This window comes from Marmota monax, unplaced genomic scaffold, assembly GCF_021218885.2.
Source record: "Marmota monax isolate L192 unplaced genomic scaffold, Marmota_monax_Labrador192_F-V1.1 WCK01_AAM20220418_F8-fsc00023, whole genome shotgun sequence".
NCBI classification, from domain to species: domain Eukaryota; kingdom Metazoa; phylum Chordata; class Mammalia; order Rodentia; family Sciuridae; genus Marmota; species Marmota monax.
The window spans coordinates 14,294,997-14,313,769 of record NW_026692907.1 but is presented as its reverse complement, the minus strand read 5'-3'; the positions used below and the strand labels follow the sequence as shown (position 1 = coordinate 14,313,769).

Genomic DNA, 18,773 nt, shown 5'->3' with positions numbered 1-18,773 from the left:
ATAATAATTTTTTTAAAAAAAATATATTGATGATAGCGAAACAAAGCTATGAAGTTTCCTATTGGGGAATATAAGGTATTCACATTGGGGCTTCTGAAAATTAGTGCATTTTAGTATAATTTAGCTTGGCTCATTAGGTTGCTATTTTACTTGATGGTAAATGAATGATAATTGTGTTTCTCCAGTATACTGAATGGTCACAGTCTGGACATTACAAATTACTTCTTTACAAACCCAAATGCACTTTGACTCTTTCAAATTGGCACATTTCATACACAAAGATACTTTTCAAAAAATAAAAATGAATTCTTGCTTGTTAATCAAATCTGACAATACTGTACATGTTTGTTAATGTTTAGAGATTCAGTAATATAATTAAACAGCAACATCTATTATGTGACTTATAATGCTTGAAGTATTGTGCTAAGTACTTCATTATCTCAAGAGAGAGATAGCAGGCTAGACAGGTATGAATTTAAAATTAAATTCACACTTAAAACTATTTGAACATAAGGTTATTTTATCCATTTTGTAAATGAAAGGATTGAAGTTTAAGACAGTTAGTTGACTATCTTTAATTTAATAGTCCAGAGAAAATACTGATACCCAACCTAGTTTCCTTGACTCTAGATAAAGTGGCATGAAAATGGTCAACAGTAAAAAATAAAATTCAAGATGACGTCAAATTTATACAATAATAGGGGCTGGGGCTATAGTTCAGTGGCAGAGTGCTTGCCTTGCAAGTGTGAGGTACTAGGTTTGATCCTCAGCACAACACAAAAAATAAATAAATAAAGACATTGTGTCCATCTACAATTAAAAAAAATTTTTAAATTATATAATAATAAAACCCTGTGTGTAGTTTAGGATGTTGTATAATGTTCCATACTACTGGTCAAGTTGAATAATTTTAGAAAAAGAAATTGCATCCTTTCTTAGAAAAGGAAAGTTTGAATGTTTACAGACATCCTCTTAGAATTCTTCTAAGCCTTCACTATAACTGTTTCAATAGTCTAAAAAAGTGGGGCAACTAATTTATTCATGACTTGCCAGTAAGTTAGCACACTGTTAAGAATTAAACTCTTAAATTGAGTAAAGGACATACTGTTGGAATGGAAGTAATTCCATACTGTTAAAATATATATTAGCCTCTTTCATCTCCAAAATACCACTCTTCATCTGAATCTTCAATCAAATATATATATATATATATTTGTGTATATATATATATATATATATATATGCATATATATACATATATAGAGAGAAAGAGATATATACAGAGATACAGAGAGATAAATATGTACAAATAATAATAAGTAATAAATTAATAAATCTAAATAAAAGGTACTCAATGCACTAATCTTGCAACTTCTGGAAATTTTATATTTTCACTACCAGTGACCTCTCCTTGATCCACAGATATCTCTGTCCTCTTTCTTTATCCTGTTGCCATTGCAGGATATATTAGATGCACATGATTTTAACATTATCAACTATCTAGAAATTTCTGTAACTCTATCAAGCAGAGCTACACTGCTGTCTTCTTTCCCCCCACTCATTTCTTTCTTAAACTTGTGGTTTTCAAGTACATGGAGATCATGGAATCCATGTAGGGATCCTCCGGAGTTCTCCAACTCTGTAGTTCTCCACGTGGCTTTGCTCAGACACGGGACAGGGAATAGAACATTGATGTTCGAACACTGATGTTCCAGAAAACAGAGTTTGAAAAAAGCTCTACTTAAAGTCACACCTTTGTTTCCAATCTGATCTTTTGCAATGAGCCTGAGTTGTAAGAAGGAGGAGGACAAGATAGCCTCTGTCTGAGAAAGAGTGTCACAGTCATTTTCTGTCACAAAGGTCTTGCGACACAGTCAGTCCTAGTCTCCCTCAAAGGCAAAATGCCTAAGTTCTAGCAAGAAGCAATCTAAGAGAGTCAACAAGTTACATTTTTTAATTTTTTAAATGCATTATTCATGTAGAACCCTGTGTGTAGTTTAGGATATTGTATAATGTGTCAAACAATTTGTGTCAAACAAATTCCTAGGAGCAACAAAGGTTTCCAACCTACCAAATCAGAAAAAAATGATATGGAACCAAGTGAAAGTCCACACCTGATCATGTCTTTTCTAGAGGGTTAGGGTTAGTCATTCATACTTTCCTCCATCTGCAAGTCAAGGACTTTACTTCTAAGCCCAGGAAAATCCCATTAAAAATATCACATTACTGAATCTATTGCTAGAATTAGTATTATAATTGTTGCATCAGTGCAAAAATGTAATTGAACATTCTAAAATATAATATGTAAACACTTAGAAGTCAAAATAACAAATAGATTTCTTTGTTCACACTAACACTCAGACAGTTAATGAGAGATGCATAGTTTTCCTGAGCTGAAGCACCAACTGTGCTGTTTGATGCATGAAGAATAACCAAATAAACAATTCTTCAGTGCCATAGACAAATATTGACTTTATAGCACTACAGGCTAGGTAGTATGATTTGTACATGGTGGCTTAATTAAATAGGCTACCATGTAAAACACTTAGCCTCTAGTAAGATATTGTAATTAAATCTGCATCTGCAATATCATAGAACATAAAATAAGAAGCAAGTTCGAGTAGTTCTACTGGCAGAAAAGGAACACAGCTATTAAGAGATGGATGACGTAAGGGAATGTTTGTAGAATTAGCATCAACTAAGCTTCCTTTCCTCCTCCTTCATATCAGACTAAAGAAAATATAATATAAAAATAAAGAGCCAAAAACAAGAACCATGTTCATGCTCTCTTTTATTTTCTTCCATAAATAATTTTTAAATACCAGCTTTTCTTATAGGTTCCTGGGATGTAGAAAACAGGACATAATCCATGCCCTCATTACAATTTGGCAGAGATATAGACAATAAAAGGAAAAACAATATAACAAAGAAGCATGTGTGTAATGTATGTTCAGGTAAATATAAATGCCAAGAAGAAAAATAGAATAAAACACTAGAATGTGAAAATGTGCTATCTTATTGGGGGCGGGGGGGGGGGTCAGAATGAAGTAGTCATGACCTTGCTAGCTTGATATTGAGTAGAAGCCTGAATGGAAATATGAGTGAACCATGGCAACATCTGTGGTACTAAAGCCTCCCAGCAGAAGAAAGCCAGGTGCAAAGGCCCAGAGGTAGAAACACGCTTGGTTTGTTGAAGAATAGAAAGCCTCACATAGCTAGAAGACAAGGGATGAGGTCAAAGTCAGCCTGAGGCCAGACAATGTAGGGCCTTATAAACCTTGGTTAGCCTTTCAGATGCTTTTCTAAGAGTCTCTTAAATGCCCCAAGGAGAAAACCTGGGAGATAATGAAGAGGAAAGGATGCAAAATGAAGGCAAATAGGATTTTGCAAAAGGATCTTAGAATTTAGCAGTCAGGGGCTGGGGTTGTGGCTCAGTGGTAGAGAGCTTGCCTAGCATGCATGAGGCACTGGGTTTGATCCTCAGCACCACATAAAAATAAAACAAAGGTATTGTGTTCACCTTCAACTAAAATATAAATTTTTTTATAAAATAATTTAGCAGTCAGGCAGCAGGCAAGTTTCCTGGGCTATGTTTCGTCCTAGGAGTTTTTACCATTACTTTACAAAGCCCTTTTAACAATAAGTATTTTAAAAATTCAATATATTGAGGACTTGAGGACACTAAAAGTCAAGGGAAATACCATTTATAGACTTACTGATAAAATTTTTGCCCTTATTAAAGTAACAGACTCAGGATATGAAGTACAGTTTTCTACTGGTATTTGATTTAAATTGTAGACTAAAATACTTCCTGTTTAAAAAAGAATAAAGAGGAACCTGCATTTAAAGTATAACTTAAAGCACTTCTAGTAAATTAAGACAGAGTTAATAGATAGGGTTTTCCCGAGATGTACCCATCCTCCTATGTACCTTTGCTGTGGTTGTTTGATACATGGGGCGGAGGCGGGGGGCGAGGTGGGGTAGCATACCAGACAGTCCTATGCAAAACATAAGCTGTAGGTGATAAATGCAAGGGATACCAAGTTCACATACTTTCCTCCCATTTACCATAAACAGTAATTTGTTAAGTCATAAAGAATGTCATAAGCACAGTTTCCAATTTTATGGGATTTACGATATAATTAGAATTCATTATCTCTCAAATGCACATTCTTCTTTCTCTCTTTGCCTCTCATCTCATCCTCCAATCCATTCTTCACTGTCTACAAAATACAGCTCCAAAGTAAAAACCATTTATGGCAACCCTTTCTCTCAACCTTGCAATCTCCCCACTGATGTTGGACTAAAGCCCCAAGTCTTGTCCCTGATATTGGAAGCCCAGAGTATGGCTCTGGTTGACTAGCACAGTCTTATTTTCTACATTTCTCACCTTACAATTTAGACCATAACCCCAGTAAGCAATGCCCACTTCCTCATACTTGGAGTATAATCTCAGTCTAGCCACTTACATTTTCTGTAACCTTGAGCAAATTACTTATATTCTCTAAGGTTCATTCCTTTGCCTATAAAACAGAAATAATAATACAGGTTCAGTCTCTCTAATCCAAAATTCCAAAATCCAGAATGCTCCAAATTCTGAAACTTTGGGGACACCAATATGATACCTCACACAAGCAGAAAATCTCACACCGTGAAATTTTGTTTCATGTATAAAATTATTTAAAATATTGTATAAAATTATCTTCAGGCTATGCATGTAAGATGTATATGAAACAGAAGTGAATTCTGTGTTTAGACTTGGGTCTATCCCTGAGATAGTTCATTATGTGTATGCAAATATTCCAAAATCCAAAAAAAAAATCCAATGTTTGGTTCCAAACATTTCAGATAAAGGATACTTAACTTGTAGTACATAATACATGGGCTTGCCATTGGTATTAAATGGGTAAATACATTTAGAACAATGTCAAACACTTTATAAGTGCTGAATAAATGAGAGCATTTGTAATTTATTTCCTTGCACTCCCTCCAACCAGGGGAGGAAAAAAAGCCGTTCCTGCCCACTCTTCTCTTGGAAAACTTCTATTCATTCTTCGAGAGCCCACATAAATGGCATCTTTTGTCTTCACCTTCCCTAACATATTGACTCATTTTCTAATGATAGTCATTTCTTCTGTGCTTAATGATAGGTTGAACATTATACTTCAATAGCATTATTCACACTTCATTGATTAGTTATTAATGCATATGTGTCTTGTCGCTGGTATATGAACTCCTTGAAGGCAAAAGCTTCTTCTCTTTTTGTATCTTCTAAGCCCAGAACAAGGCCTAGAGCATAGTGTGCTCTCAACCAATGTTTATCTTCAATCAATATTCAGTCAATATGTTTTCTTTTTATTCTCCTCCAATTACTCCAACTTCGTCATGCCACATATAAGTTCCTTTATAGTATAAATATAGCCTTAAACTTTAGGATATAAGCTAAAATACTTTTACATTCAAATATTAGGTGCAAAAGCACATTTCATGAACCTTTGTTAAAACAAGAAAAGATTTTCAAGATGTAGGAGAACTAAATGAGGGAAAGGAAAAAGAATACAAGCTTTTTCTCTCAGTCACTGCCAACTATCGCCAGCTACTCCCTGTATGTAAGCATGGACAGACAGAGGATGGTACTCATCCATATATTTGCCCTTCAAGCACACTGTGGGCAGGTGTGCAGTGGGGCTAGGATGGATTCAAGATCATCACCAGCAGCTTATCTCATGGAGAAGTGATGACTGAGGTTGGGACATGATTAAAGGAGGGAAGTTTGAAAGAGTTGGACACTGTGTCCAACAGTGCAAGGCGAAGCAGCTGGCCGTACAGCCCAGGTAGAATGGCTTGGAAGTTGTCACCTTTGATGTGGGGTTAGGGATAAATAATATTCTGACCTGAGAATTCCGTCAATAATCTCCTGACTCCCTATTTAGCAATGCAGAACATTCCATTAACACTTTGTAGTGTACGACATGTTTTTTATTTATATATTGTCACATCCTGGAACAATGAATGTAGCATCCACTTTGGGGATTTCAAAGAAGAATTTAGAAATCTGGGTGGTGTTCAGAGTCAAAATAATGACTAATGGAACAGAAATACTTAGAAGAAGCTAAAGTAATTCAGAATACCTTTCATATCTGCAACATGTAATACTGGAAGAAACAAATTTAAAATATAAAACTTAAATGAGATAACACAAACATTTTGGTGAAAAACTTAAAATATACTAGATGTTGGAATACAATTGGCCCAAATCAGAATTTTTGCTCTTCATGTTCATAGCAAGGCTCAATTCTATAAGTTAAGTGAATAAAAAAGAAAATTCTGGGACCAGTTGATAATGAGTTTCAGACTCATGCAGGTTCTTACAAATCTTTTTTAAATATCTACTGAAGGGAGTGGAACTAGATTATATATTACATAAAAATTATATAGGTTAACATGAGGGAGGATTTTCCAATATCTAGACTATGAAATAGTAAAAGTGTATATGTACTAAGGAAGGATGCAGAAATGTTTTCTCTCCCATCCTAAAAGTAGAGCAGATTTCCCTATGTCAAAGATGGAGTAATTGTGGCTCTATCTAAGGGTAAAAGGAAGCTGTGAGATAATCACCCAAATCCCTTCCAGATTTGGGATTGTATAAATATTCTGATTTTAACAATACATTGAATATCTATGTTTCTTCAGATATTTTAAAAATAATTGCAGAGTTAGAATTTCACAAATGTTTCCCACATCTGCCGCCATTAGTCCATACTTCATAACTTGGGTTCTCAAACCAGGACTACACATTCATCTAACCAAAATATGAAATCTACAAATAAATCAAGATTTTTAAAAACTGTCTAGTGGGTTAAGATATAAACTGCATCCTCTGCATTGTTTAGCTTCATCATGAAAATTACTTTAATTTTGATGCTGGAATCAAAACAATCCAATTCCCTTAAAAGAAGCCTACTGTCTACTGTAAAGTAATAACATGTTTTTAGAGACTTCTAAGTGCATATCTTGGAATTTCTAACTTAAATGGATGGTTTGGAAAATACCAATCATTGATCATAAAAGGCTGGTTACACTTCTTCATGACAAAGAGGCCAAAAACATAAAGTACTTATGCTTTTATTTCCTTGTGTAACTATTTCATATGATATGCAAAAAAAGCAGCACATAACTTTTAATATTTGGAAAGAAATCATTCAAATAGATAAGATATATGTCTATTTTTCCAAAAAGAGATTTTTATTGCTTGCTTTATGAAAATTAATTTGAAAACTGTTAAGCACTTAGTCAGATATAAAACAATAGAAATAAATATAAAGGATGACTTAATCAGGAGCTGGAAGCAAACTGTGATAGAGCTTCACTAAGAAACATAAGAAGGGGAGTGTATGGTTGTGAGGGGGAAAAAGGATGAAAATGAATCATAGTCATAACTGAAGTTATTTTATAAGTTCGATGATTAATGAATTCTTCAAGCCTATATTATGGTTCACTATACCAAAGTTATGTGCTTTCTTTTTTGGCAATTGTGGAAAATTTTGTTTTAACTCACCTAAAAGAGGATCATTTTATTAGCATAAGTTACCTCAAGATATCATTAAATTGTTCTTTTTGCAACTCGCAGCAAGAAAATTTGTATAATGCATGAGTAAAACTGGCTCTTTAATCATTCTAAAATTTGGGTTATTTTGAAAAGAAAAGAAACACCAGTATTTATAGCTCTCTGTTCCTAGCACATCAAAAAAAAAATCTATTCTAAGAAAAAGAAAGGTCACATTATTATACTCAAGAATTGAAACTATCTTAAGGAAAATATTACCACAGTTTTAAAAAGATTTACCATCACTTAAGGGTTAAATATTCATTTGAGTAGTAAGGATATGCACATATTAATCAATTACATATTTTCTATATGTGTTTCTTTCATGAGAACTAATTATGAATACATCTATTTATCTTACCCTATTCAGTTATACTACTTAACAAACTACTAGAAAATACACATCTTGTTAGGGGTAAAGTATGAGAAAAAGGATTTCTTTGAATCAGTACATATTTGTATTATAAACCTTCTCTTTCTACAAATGCTATCACCATTGGTAGGTTTTGAAAAACTAATCACATGTTCTAAAATATTAAGATTTAATTCATCAAGGAGATGTTTAAAAAACTCTCCAAAAAAGCAAATAGATACATAACAGTCCACAGTCAGAAAACAAGAATAACCATATCATATTTAGCCAAGTAAAGTACACATTGGCTAACCATGTGGTGTTCATCAAAAGCAAGCTACATCTTTCTATGGGTAACTTTAATTTGCCAATGTGCTATGCAGTAGATTAGGCAGATAAACATTTCAGATGAGTAGAAAACAATTCAAGTGAATATTAATTTTTGAAAATCAGATATCCTCAGTTTGTGATGCTGATTGGCAATCTAGTATGCAGACACAAAATCAATGTGTTAGAATTGCCTTTAAGAGGCACCAGCTCCCTTTATTGCTATGGTCCCTATTAAATAAAACTGAAGGACACATAATTAGTTTTGAAGGGTACCTTGATCTGAAAGAAAATATATCCTTCAAAGAAATCTGAAATGGCCTTGATTTTACAAGTCCAGGTTATTTAATTTCACTGTGCTTTTCCTTACATGACATTATCAGGCTGGTTTAAGGAAGTCATTCTACTGTATTTACATTTCTTGTAGCACATATATTCAAGGTGGCAGGCTGGGTGCAATATTTACAGAGGGTTCCTGAATTTATTTACTTGGCATTTTCAAAACATCTGTAAATTTTAAGTTACTTTCTAAAACAACAGGTTCTTAAAGATAGCAGCAATTTGGAATCATAAATAAAAGTAATTAACTGTGCAATTCAGAAGTAGTAACTTAGTTTTCCTTTCCTTAAGTAGTGCAAAGATAAAAGTCAATAAATCAAAAACCCAGGGGCTTGTACACTATAAAATATGGGAATATTGTAGCTTAAGTTGGACTTTATGTATCATTTTAATAAATAAATTAGAACTAATATGAAAATATTCATTCTAGTACCCAAAATATACTATTACAAAATCATCAATAACCACAGAACAAACAAAAAAAGTCACCTATCACTTTAACAGAGTCTAAACAAAAATCTCACTTCTAAAAACTCCTTTATTACTGCATGACTCTAGAACTAGCTACATATTTTTATAAGCAGCAATTTTAAGGAATCACTACAGTTAGAGACACATTTTATTTGGAAACAGCAGGTAGCACCATGACAATTTAGCACACAGTGCATTTATGATTTCTTCAGCTGACCCGGTCTCCCCATTCATTTCACACTTGTGCTATTTGGAACAAAACTCAAAACGTTCCCATTTTCAACATTTCTAAACCACGGCTGCTAATGAATATGAAATGCACTAGAGATACCTCTGTGTCCCGTCTTACCATGTATGAGCCACGGTGAAGCGACGACGCTGCCGGATGCTTTTATTCACCAGCAACTTTCTGAAAAAGCATGGTGAGTTCCTTGGCGAACTGCGTGGAGAAATTTTGGGAGATGTAGGTCTGTTTCCCGGTAGTCTTGGAAGCTCAAGTTCTAAGTGCATTTGCTCCTTGAAAGTCTTAATGCAAACCTCAGACTCAGAAGCAGTAAGTTCCTTTGAAGAATTTTTTGCTGTCATGTCTTGTATGGAGTGCTAGCTTTCACCATCCAAAGCAAACCCCTCAAACATAGCAGAGACACTGCTGTAGGTTAAAAGGCTGATAAGTCTGCAAACTCTTTAATTTGGGAAGCTGTGGCTCCAAGGTTGGAGCTGCTCAGAGCAAGAGCAGCATACTCGAAGAATGGCAAGTCAGGCTGTCACAAGGAGCTTTATCAGGCTGGCTTTGCCTCTGAAAATGCGCCAAAGTGCTTCCTATGTCAGTAGCCTCCTTGTGGATGAGGTTTGTCTGCAAGCTACACACTGACACTCACTGAATTCATTCAGCTGAATATATCAACTCATGAAATATTCATAAGGGCTCCTGATAAATCCTTTACATGTATTTTTTTTAAATCTTATCAAATGAGCTGCATCCACTACCCGATAGTAAGCAAATCCCAGTTAGTCACCTAGTCACTTATTTGCACAAAGAACAGAACTAGAATCCCGTCCAGCATGTGAAATGTTTAAAGTCTTCATTCAGAATTATCTTGCTCTGTAATGCATACAACAGTAACTCCACCTACCAAATGCTATTGGCCCAAGATTATTTAAACAACTGCTCTCTGTTTCCCCCTTAAAAACATCCTCCATCTCTAAGATTTTTCACAAAATGTGTGAGGCTACTCTTCTCATCACAGTACGAACAGAATAAATCAAGGATTGTCAAAAAGCCTTGCTAAAACAGCCTTCTAAATTCCATTTCTGATTCAAAGAGCTCATTTGCTGATTTTTTTCCCTCCCTTCTCTAAAAGATCCAGAACAGCATCAATATAAAAAATGTCAGTGAACAAGAAAACATTAGATTTGGTTCCTTCCCTCAAGGAATTTCAAGCCTAATTTTTATTCCAATAAACATTACTCTCATTCTCCTGTTTAAAAGCTCATTGTTGTCCACAGCAGCCACTCTATGTTGTGTATAAAGGCAAAGCTTCCACAACTGAACTGCAGGAAACAACTGAGAAAAAGAGTGCTCCCAGTTAAAGTGGGGAGTCCAAAGTCAGCTACCACATAAGTGTTGGTGAGTGTGCAGGTAGGCAGTTACATGCCCACTTGAAACGTGTGCACACTGTGTTCACAAGGACTGTAAGTGACACATATGGACAGGGGAGTCCAAAATACATCTCAAGTCCAAAAGCAGATCATTATAACTTGACATTTTATTTAGTACTGGCATGTAGCTTCTATACTTTAAAAAGCAAATTTACATAGAAACAATATATATCATGGTGCTTGAAGTTTCTGAATGTTGTGAAATGTCTATACCAGTAATGATTGTCACCAGGATCACCCTGATCTCAAATAAATCTGACAAAGCAGAATCAGGCTAGAAAGCAGGATTGAAAGGCAAGGGATGATTCATAGTACAATTTAGGTGAAAAAGGAAGACATTCATTTGCTCTACTAATGGGTAAGGTCTTCCACCCTCATAAAACCATTCATATATGTCAGATTATACTCTGGCTTAAAACATGCTAAATATCTCACAGTCTAAGTAAGAGCAGATCATCACCTACACATAGGACAATCATCCCACACCAGAGCATGGGGAAGTGGTTCAAGCTTAATAGGAAAGGCTTAAACTTCCGGTTTTAACAGGCACTACCTTGGGAAAGCTTATCAATATTCATACCCCATTTAAATCAGATGTATGATATGTCAAGATGATTGTATTGCCTTGAGCAACTAATAAAAAATATATTCCAATAATTAACTAAAATACATTATGAACAAAAACATAATCATGGAATTTTAGACTTGTGCTGAATCTTAGTGACCACCTAGTTCATCTCCTCATTCCAAAGCAAGGAAACAGTTAAGAGAACTAAGTGACCTATGCAAAGTCATACTGAGTTGATGTCACAACCAAAACTAAGACTCAGGTTTTCTGATTCCAAATTGAATGCTCTTTAATCCAATAACAAAGTTGTGATTTTGGCCAAACAGACCCTAGTGTATATTGTTTTAATATATGGAAATATTTTAACTGTCCTATTTGAGAAGACATGTTGTTAATAATATCATGGGAGAAGATATGGCTGATGCTACCTACTATTTGCTGTATTATGAAAAGTCAATTTGACACTCATCCCCAACAAAAATAGGACTGAAAATTGGGACATATTCTGCTATTACTTAAAGTGATTTATTAATAAAAATAAAATGGCAATTTTAACTCACTAAAGCTACTTTTCATATTTACTTTTCAAAGCTGCCAAAATACAGTGAGCATTTTAGGGATTTCTTTCCAAAAATGTTATGGCAAATGTTACAATGCAGATCTAGTTATATGTAGAAACTGGGGTTCATAACAGAAAATGCTGATATAAACTTACCAAAAGCAAAATAATAGTGCCATTACATACCTTGCCATCCTTATTGCCAATTCATGAGATATTGTGTGACATTCCACATCATTGTTTCCACCTTACATCCTATACCAATGTCCCAGTTAAAGATGATTTTAGAATCATCCTAAGAACTAAGGTTCTCACAAATATGGAAAGTCCACTAACCCTAATTCTAAAAAATATTCAGGAGTATCAAAGAGAGTTCACTGAAATATAAAATTAATAAGATAGACAGTGCAAAAATCTGAATTCTTTATCACTGATGGGAAGAAAAAAAATGCATGTAGACAGGTAAATGCATGAAAGTTTGTTTCCCGAATCAAAATGCCAAAGTTGGGGGGCAGGGGAACATAGTCAAATGCTAATGTCAAAAATGAGTCAATAAGGCAAGAAGAAGGAGATGCTAAGAAAAAGTAAACAAAAGCACAGTAAAAGAAAACTGCCTGAAATTTTTAGCAAAAAATACTATTTTGAAGAGAACAGGACAGAAAACAAATAGAGTTTATGGGCCCCTGTGTAGTATCCAGGAAGAAGCTAACAAGTAAAGCGAAAAACCTTCCTGTCCATATATAATCCTTGGCACTTGTCACTTCAAAAGGAGGAATGAATAATTCTCAATTTATCTGTGTACAAATATTTGCCCGATGAATTATTTGAGAATTCTAACTATAGCTATGTCTTAATATTAAATAATGAAAATTCCAATATCCATCTTCTATCAAAGCAATAAGAATCAAGAATTTATCATAGTAAAATAATATTAAAATTTTAAATGAAATTATAGAGTCAATAACAATCAAATAATGTATTACTAACAAATATTATGAAGATTGAAAACATTCCATTTTGCTAAATTGAAAAGGAAAGCCAATTAATTATAAGCAAAGACAATTATAAATTTGTAGTAAGAACATAATATTATGGTTTAAAATGTTTTTAAAAGTCAACAGCTTTGTAATAAAATCAGTTAAGATGAAAATAATTACATTCTCTTTATATTTAGTATCCATTGAACTTTAAAGATTGACCTGCAATACCTTTTCTCTGAGTTGGAATTTTTCAACTCTCATAAAACTGTAGTTTGTAATGATATTTTACCTGCGTAACACTGACTTCAAAATAACATTACTCTCATGTACTGCAAATGCAAAGCAGGATATTTGAGAAGACAGAATTTATTCAGAAGTTTCTAAAAAAGGGAGTAGATTTAAGACTATCAATATTAACAAGTAAATTATTAATGATATCATTATTTCACTATCTAGTTCCTTTTTGCTAAAATAAATATCATCTGAGTACTGCCATGAGGCTCTATTCAATTAAAGACACTTAAATGCCCTTTCTTCAGTCAAAGGCAATGTAATGAGTATGAATGAACACCAGCCACCATATAAAACAAATACATGGCTTTACACATCACCGCAGATCACAACTTCTCCCAATTTTTCTATTTCAGTTTTAAGAAACTGAGCTAAAGGATTATTCTAATATGATTGATGTTACATAACATCAACTGAATGAAAATAGTTATTTAGACATCTCGGGAAAACATATTAACTGAGAAATCTCAAGAATGAAAGGGATAATGGGGCTGGCAGTATTGCTCAGTGGTTGAAACCTGGCCTCACTCAAAGCCCTGGGTTGAATCTCCCACTATCTGCTCCCACAATAAAGGGTTATGGAGATATAACTTACATTTAGTACAGACCTACTGGGTATAGACATGCAACAAGCATTCCAAGAATTGTTTTCATTTGACCTTCCTAAACATCTCAGACAAACACAGTTGAAATTGTTTATTTGACTTCTTTATATTGTGAGAACCTTCAGGGCTGGGCTGAGTCTGTATTTCTAGTATGTGAGACAGTCTGGCAGACAGCAGGCATTCAATAGCTATTGAATGTACATTATTTTGTCCACTTTCAGATAAGAACAACAAAATAAAAAATTATATAGCTATTAAGGAGTTGATGCAATAGTCAAACCCAGGTCTTCCCACTTTTACTATAGCATCCATTCTGTTATACTGCACCAATGCTACACAATATTGTCATAAGAGAACACCACTAATGGGACAGGCAAGGAAACATACACTCCCAGAGTGCTCTAGTCAGACCACTGGCAGTTTATCTTCACAAGAACTAGGTGTCCTGAGTCTAACAATATCTACCATACTGTCTTTATAAAATGATGTGAATGCTTCACATTTATCCACATGATGCTATGGAATCACTCATCATTAGTGAATTGGCGCTCCAAAAAAAAAAAAATCACTTACAACCTGCACCACTTGGTAATGATACCTGATTCCTAGGGAAGAGGAGGGAATCCTGTATGTAGACGCTTAAGCATGATGACATGTTTCTTAGAAATTGTAGTGTCAGGAAAGAACTGCCCATTCAAAACCCTCCAGAGATGCCTCAAAACTCAGTGGAATAGTCACAAAATAGTCCTTGGGGACCAACACGGGCCTTCCCATCCCCATCTGAAGTACCCCTCTGACTTAACCTCCTTCCACTCTCTCAAGCTCACTCTGCCCCAGCCATACTGACCTTGTTCACTGAACATGTTGTTCAAACATCCTTTTCCCCAAGACATCTGCATGGTTTACTTCCTCATCTTCTTCCAACATTTGCCTAAATAGTACTTTCTTCATGAGTCCTCACACAGTCACCCTCTTTAAAACTACAATCTCCCCTATTGTGCTTTATTTTCTCAATAGTATTTGTCACCATATATAAGATAATAAATATCATTTAATTACTTGCTAATCGTCTGTTTAATTCCCTTAGAATTTAAGTTTTATAAGGGAAACGACTTTTTTGTTCACTCATTTCTATAGTTCTAACTCCAGAATAGTGCCTACCCCATAGTAAGTATTTAAATTAATACCTTGAATGAGTAAATCACTGATCTTCTCCATGAAGAACAAAAGGGAGGGGGCACCAAACAAAACTGGATAAAAATCACTTTCTCCAATTATAGCAAGACATAATGTTTATCATTTTAACTATCTTTTTAAAATTATTATTGTTGTTATTCACATCCTTACTGTAGTGCACAAGTAGAATATGGGTGTTGTGATCTATTCATTAGGTGGTATACTAGTAGGATAGACTTGCCAAACTTTCTCCTCATAGTGCCTTCTGGTATTGGCAGAGTAATTAGGTGCTTCTTTCACAAAGCACATTCTGAGAAGGAAGATCATGTAGAAGAAAAATGCTAAGGAAGTTCCTCTCTTTGTTTCCTAGGTCATTGTCAACACCAAGTTATATTAGCAAGGATGAGTCAGATCCTTAAATGCAAGGAGAGAAACTGTTCCCATGGTAGGTATTTTAAAAATTGTACCAAAGCGGGTACTCCAGTTCCCAAAGATAATACCAGCCTGTCAGCAAATTGCCTAAGAGGGTGATTTCAAATGAATAAAATATCAAGGACAAAGGCATTCAATGTTAGAAACAAAGTCATATTTGGGAAGACTTTTTCTAACATGAGCTTTTATCTTTTCAGTAGGTTCTATCGTTCTGCAGTCTTCTATGAATTAGGTAAGAAAAGAATGGTGCAATATTGATCCATCGTTAAAGATTTCAAAGGCAAATAATTACGTAATTCTAATTAACTGTGATGCTATGAAGATTATAGAAAGAGTGTACCCACATATGAAAATGAAATGAAATTAAAACCATTCCATTACTCCTGAAAAGAGAGTATGTAGGGATTTGTTTCATATTCACATTTGCAAGCTATTTCACAGCAATAAGATTGTCCTAAATTAATATTTTAATGACTTTTTAAATGGTACATAACATAACAATATTTCAAAAAATACATCAGAAATAGTGAGTCAGATCAAAATTGCCTCACTTAATGTCAATATTTGTTTATTCACTGCATAGATTGCTAATTTTTGTAGTTATTTTTATTCTAATTTGTTATATATGACAGCAGAATGCATTACAATTCATATAATACATATAAAGCACAATTTTTCATATCTCTGGTTGTATACAAAGTATATTCACATCATTCGTGTCTTCATACGTGTACTTAGAGTAATGATGTCCATTTCCTTCCACCATCTTTTCTAATTTTAAATATGTTTATATTAGAAATCTTTGTTTGTTTGGGGCTGGGGTTATGGCTCAGCAGTAGAGCGCTCGCCTCGCACGTGCAAGGTCCTGGGTTCGATCCTCAGCACCACATAAAAATGAATAAATAAAGTTATTAAAAAAAGGAAAAGTAAAATGTCTGTTAAAAATATTAAAAAAAAAATATTTGTAAATCCAGTAGCATTAATGATGATGGCTTGCTGGTTTATTATGAAGAAAATAGAATTTTTTTCTATCAAGACTTTCCATGAAATCCTAAAATTAAGAAATAACTCTAATTGCATGTAAATATTTCAAATCACTAAAACAATGCAATATTAGCATATTTAAAATCATATTGAGATTTTTTTTATTGGTTGTTCAAAACATTACAAAGCTCATGACATATCATCTTCCATACATTTGATTCAAGTGGGTTATGAACTCCCATTTTTTACCCCAAATACAAGTTGCAGAATCACATCGGTTACACATCCACATTTTTACATAATACCATATTAATGACTGTTGTATTCTGCTACCTTTCCTATCCCCTACTATCCCCCCTCCCCTTCCCTCTCATCTTCCCTCTCTACCCCATCTGCTGTTGTTTAATTCTCTCCCTTGTTTTATTTCCCCCTTTCCCCTCACAAACTCTTATATGTAATTTTGTGTAACAATGAGGGTCTCCTTCCATTTCCATAGTTTCCCTTCTCTCTCCCTTTCTCTCCCCCCACTCGTCTCTGTTTAATGTTAATCTTTTCCTCATGCTCTTCTTCCCTGTTCTGATCTTAGTTGCTCTATTTATATCAAAGAAGACATTTGGCATTTGTTTTTTAAGGATTGGCTAGCTTCACTTAGCATAATCTGCTCTAATGCCATCCATTTCCCCGCAAAATCCATGATTTTGTCATTTTTTAGTGCTGCATAATACTCCATTGTGTAAAAGAGCATACTATAGGGATACTGCCACATCAATGATCATAGCAGCACAATTCACAATAGCTAGACTTTGGAATCAACCTAGATGCCCTTCAATAGATGAATGGATATTGAGCTATTTTGTATGTAAGCATGCTAAACTTTATAGCAAAGACTTTTAAAAAGAATATATTTTAGAACACTTCCTTGATTACATTTTCATCTTTGTTTTGTTTCAATTTATCATGAAATAAAACTGACCATATTCTTACTCTCAATACACTGTTCTATGAAATCTAACACAGGTGTGGATTCATGCAATCACTACCACAATGAGGATGTAGAGTAGTTATTTCATCTCCAAGAAACCTTTCTCCTGTTACATCTTCATATTCACAATCTTCTGTCACCCCTAATTCCTAGAAACCCCCACCTGTTCTCTATCGTGACACTTGTACCTTTTCAATAGTGTCAGCTAAATGGAATCATACAATATTTAAGCTTTTGAGACCATCTTTGTTCACTCAGCACAATGTCTTCGAATTTTCAAATTTATTATTAGTTCACTAATTTTTATTGCCAAAATGCATTTCATTGTCTGGGTGTGCCACAACTTGTTCAGTTATTCACCCATTGTTTTCCAAAATGATTATAATATCATTTTGCATTCCTACTAACTATATTAAGGCTCTGGTTGTTCTACATGTTTACCAACCCTTCTTCTTGATAATATTTTTAGTGATTCCAATAGATGTACAGTGGTATTTTATATGGGTGTTATTTTTTGTTTCCCTAATGGCTAATATTAATCATCCTTCTATGTGCCTACTTGCTCTCTGTATATCCTCTTTGGTTAAATATCCATTCAAGATTTTAGCCCAGTTTTCAAATTTTGTTTCTGAGTCTTCTCTCCCAATCTGCCTATTAGTGGTAACACAAAAAAATCTCAAACAGTTACACTTTACATTGATCCCCAAACTTAAAGCTATACCTAGAAGGATAGTCAGAATGGAACCTTTACCCCTATCTTAACATTAGAACCAAACCCTTAATAGATTAATATCAGTAAGAAAAATTATGAAATTTCCAAATTGGTTTTATAGTTATAACTCTTTTCATTAACTCTCTTCTCAAAACCTCATTGTTTATAACCTTGATGTTACTATTTGCTTAATTTGTAGGTATTGCATCTTGAACCACCAAGGGTCATTTCCTAATGCTTACTTCTGCTGTGATTAATCCTCAATGCTACTGAGAAATGATATTACTGATGAACAATACAAGGTTTAGTGCCATTTGTAGTTATTTAGTGAGAACCCCTTCTAGCAGTGGACTCCAATTGCCTCATAATTTGTATCTCTTCTCCTGACGGCTTTCCAAAGCAACAGTCTCCTTTCTTCATTGCTGTCATGATGTCATGATAATGCTTCAAAATATAGAAGTCTAAAAGGAACATCTCTGTTTTCTCCTCCTCCTCATTTTATATTTCTAATAATTTATACATTCTTCAAACATACTTACTGAATAGACACCTTGTGCCAAGAACAGGATTTCTACTTCTTTAGAAAGCCAAGTTTTTGCTTGAAGTTTGCATATTTGTTACTAAACATAAAATCAAAGTCTTATAAAGCTTTATGAAATTTCTATTATAGTTGACTTGATCAACTTTCCCACATAACACTATTGTCAGTTACCTTTTTTGTTTATTTCAC

General features: G+C 34.1%; 1 protein-coding gene across 3 annotated transcripts in view; it reads right to left on the bottom strand.

Moving 5' to 3' along the window:
- The window catches only part of Pde4b (phosphodiesterase 4B), a 539,654-nt gene that overhangs the window by 332,295 nt on the left and 188,586 nt on the right, over positions 1–18,773 (bottom strand). Inside the window, exon 1 of one of the 3 annotated variants that reach the window (XM_046450949.2) lies at positions 9,445–9,986. The exons of the other annotated variants lie outside the window; for them this stretch is intronic. Within the exon in view, the coding sequence (XP_046306905.1) occupies positions 9,445–9,680 (236 nt within the window). The 5' untranslated portion in view covers positions 9,681–9,986. Of the gene's footprint in view, positions 1–9,444; positions 9,987–18,773 lie in introns of those variants that run through there. 3 annotated transcript variants of the gene reach the window in all.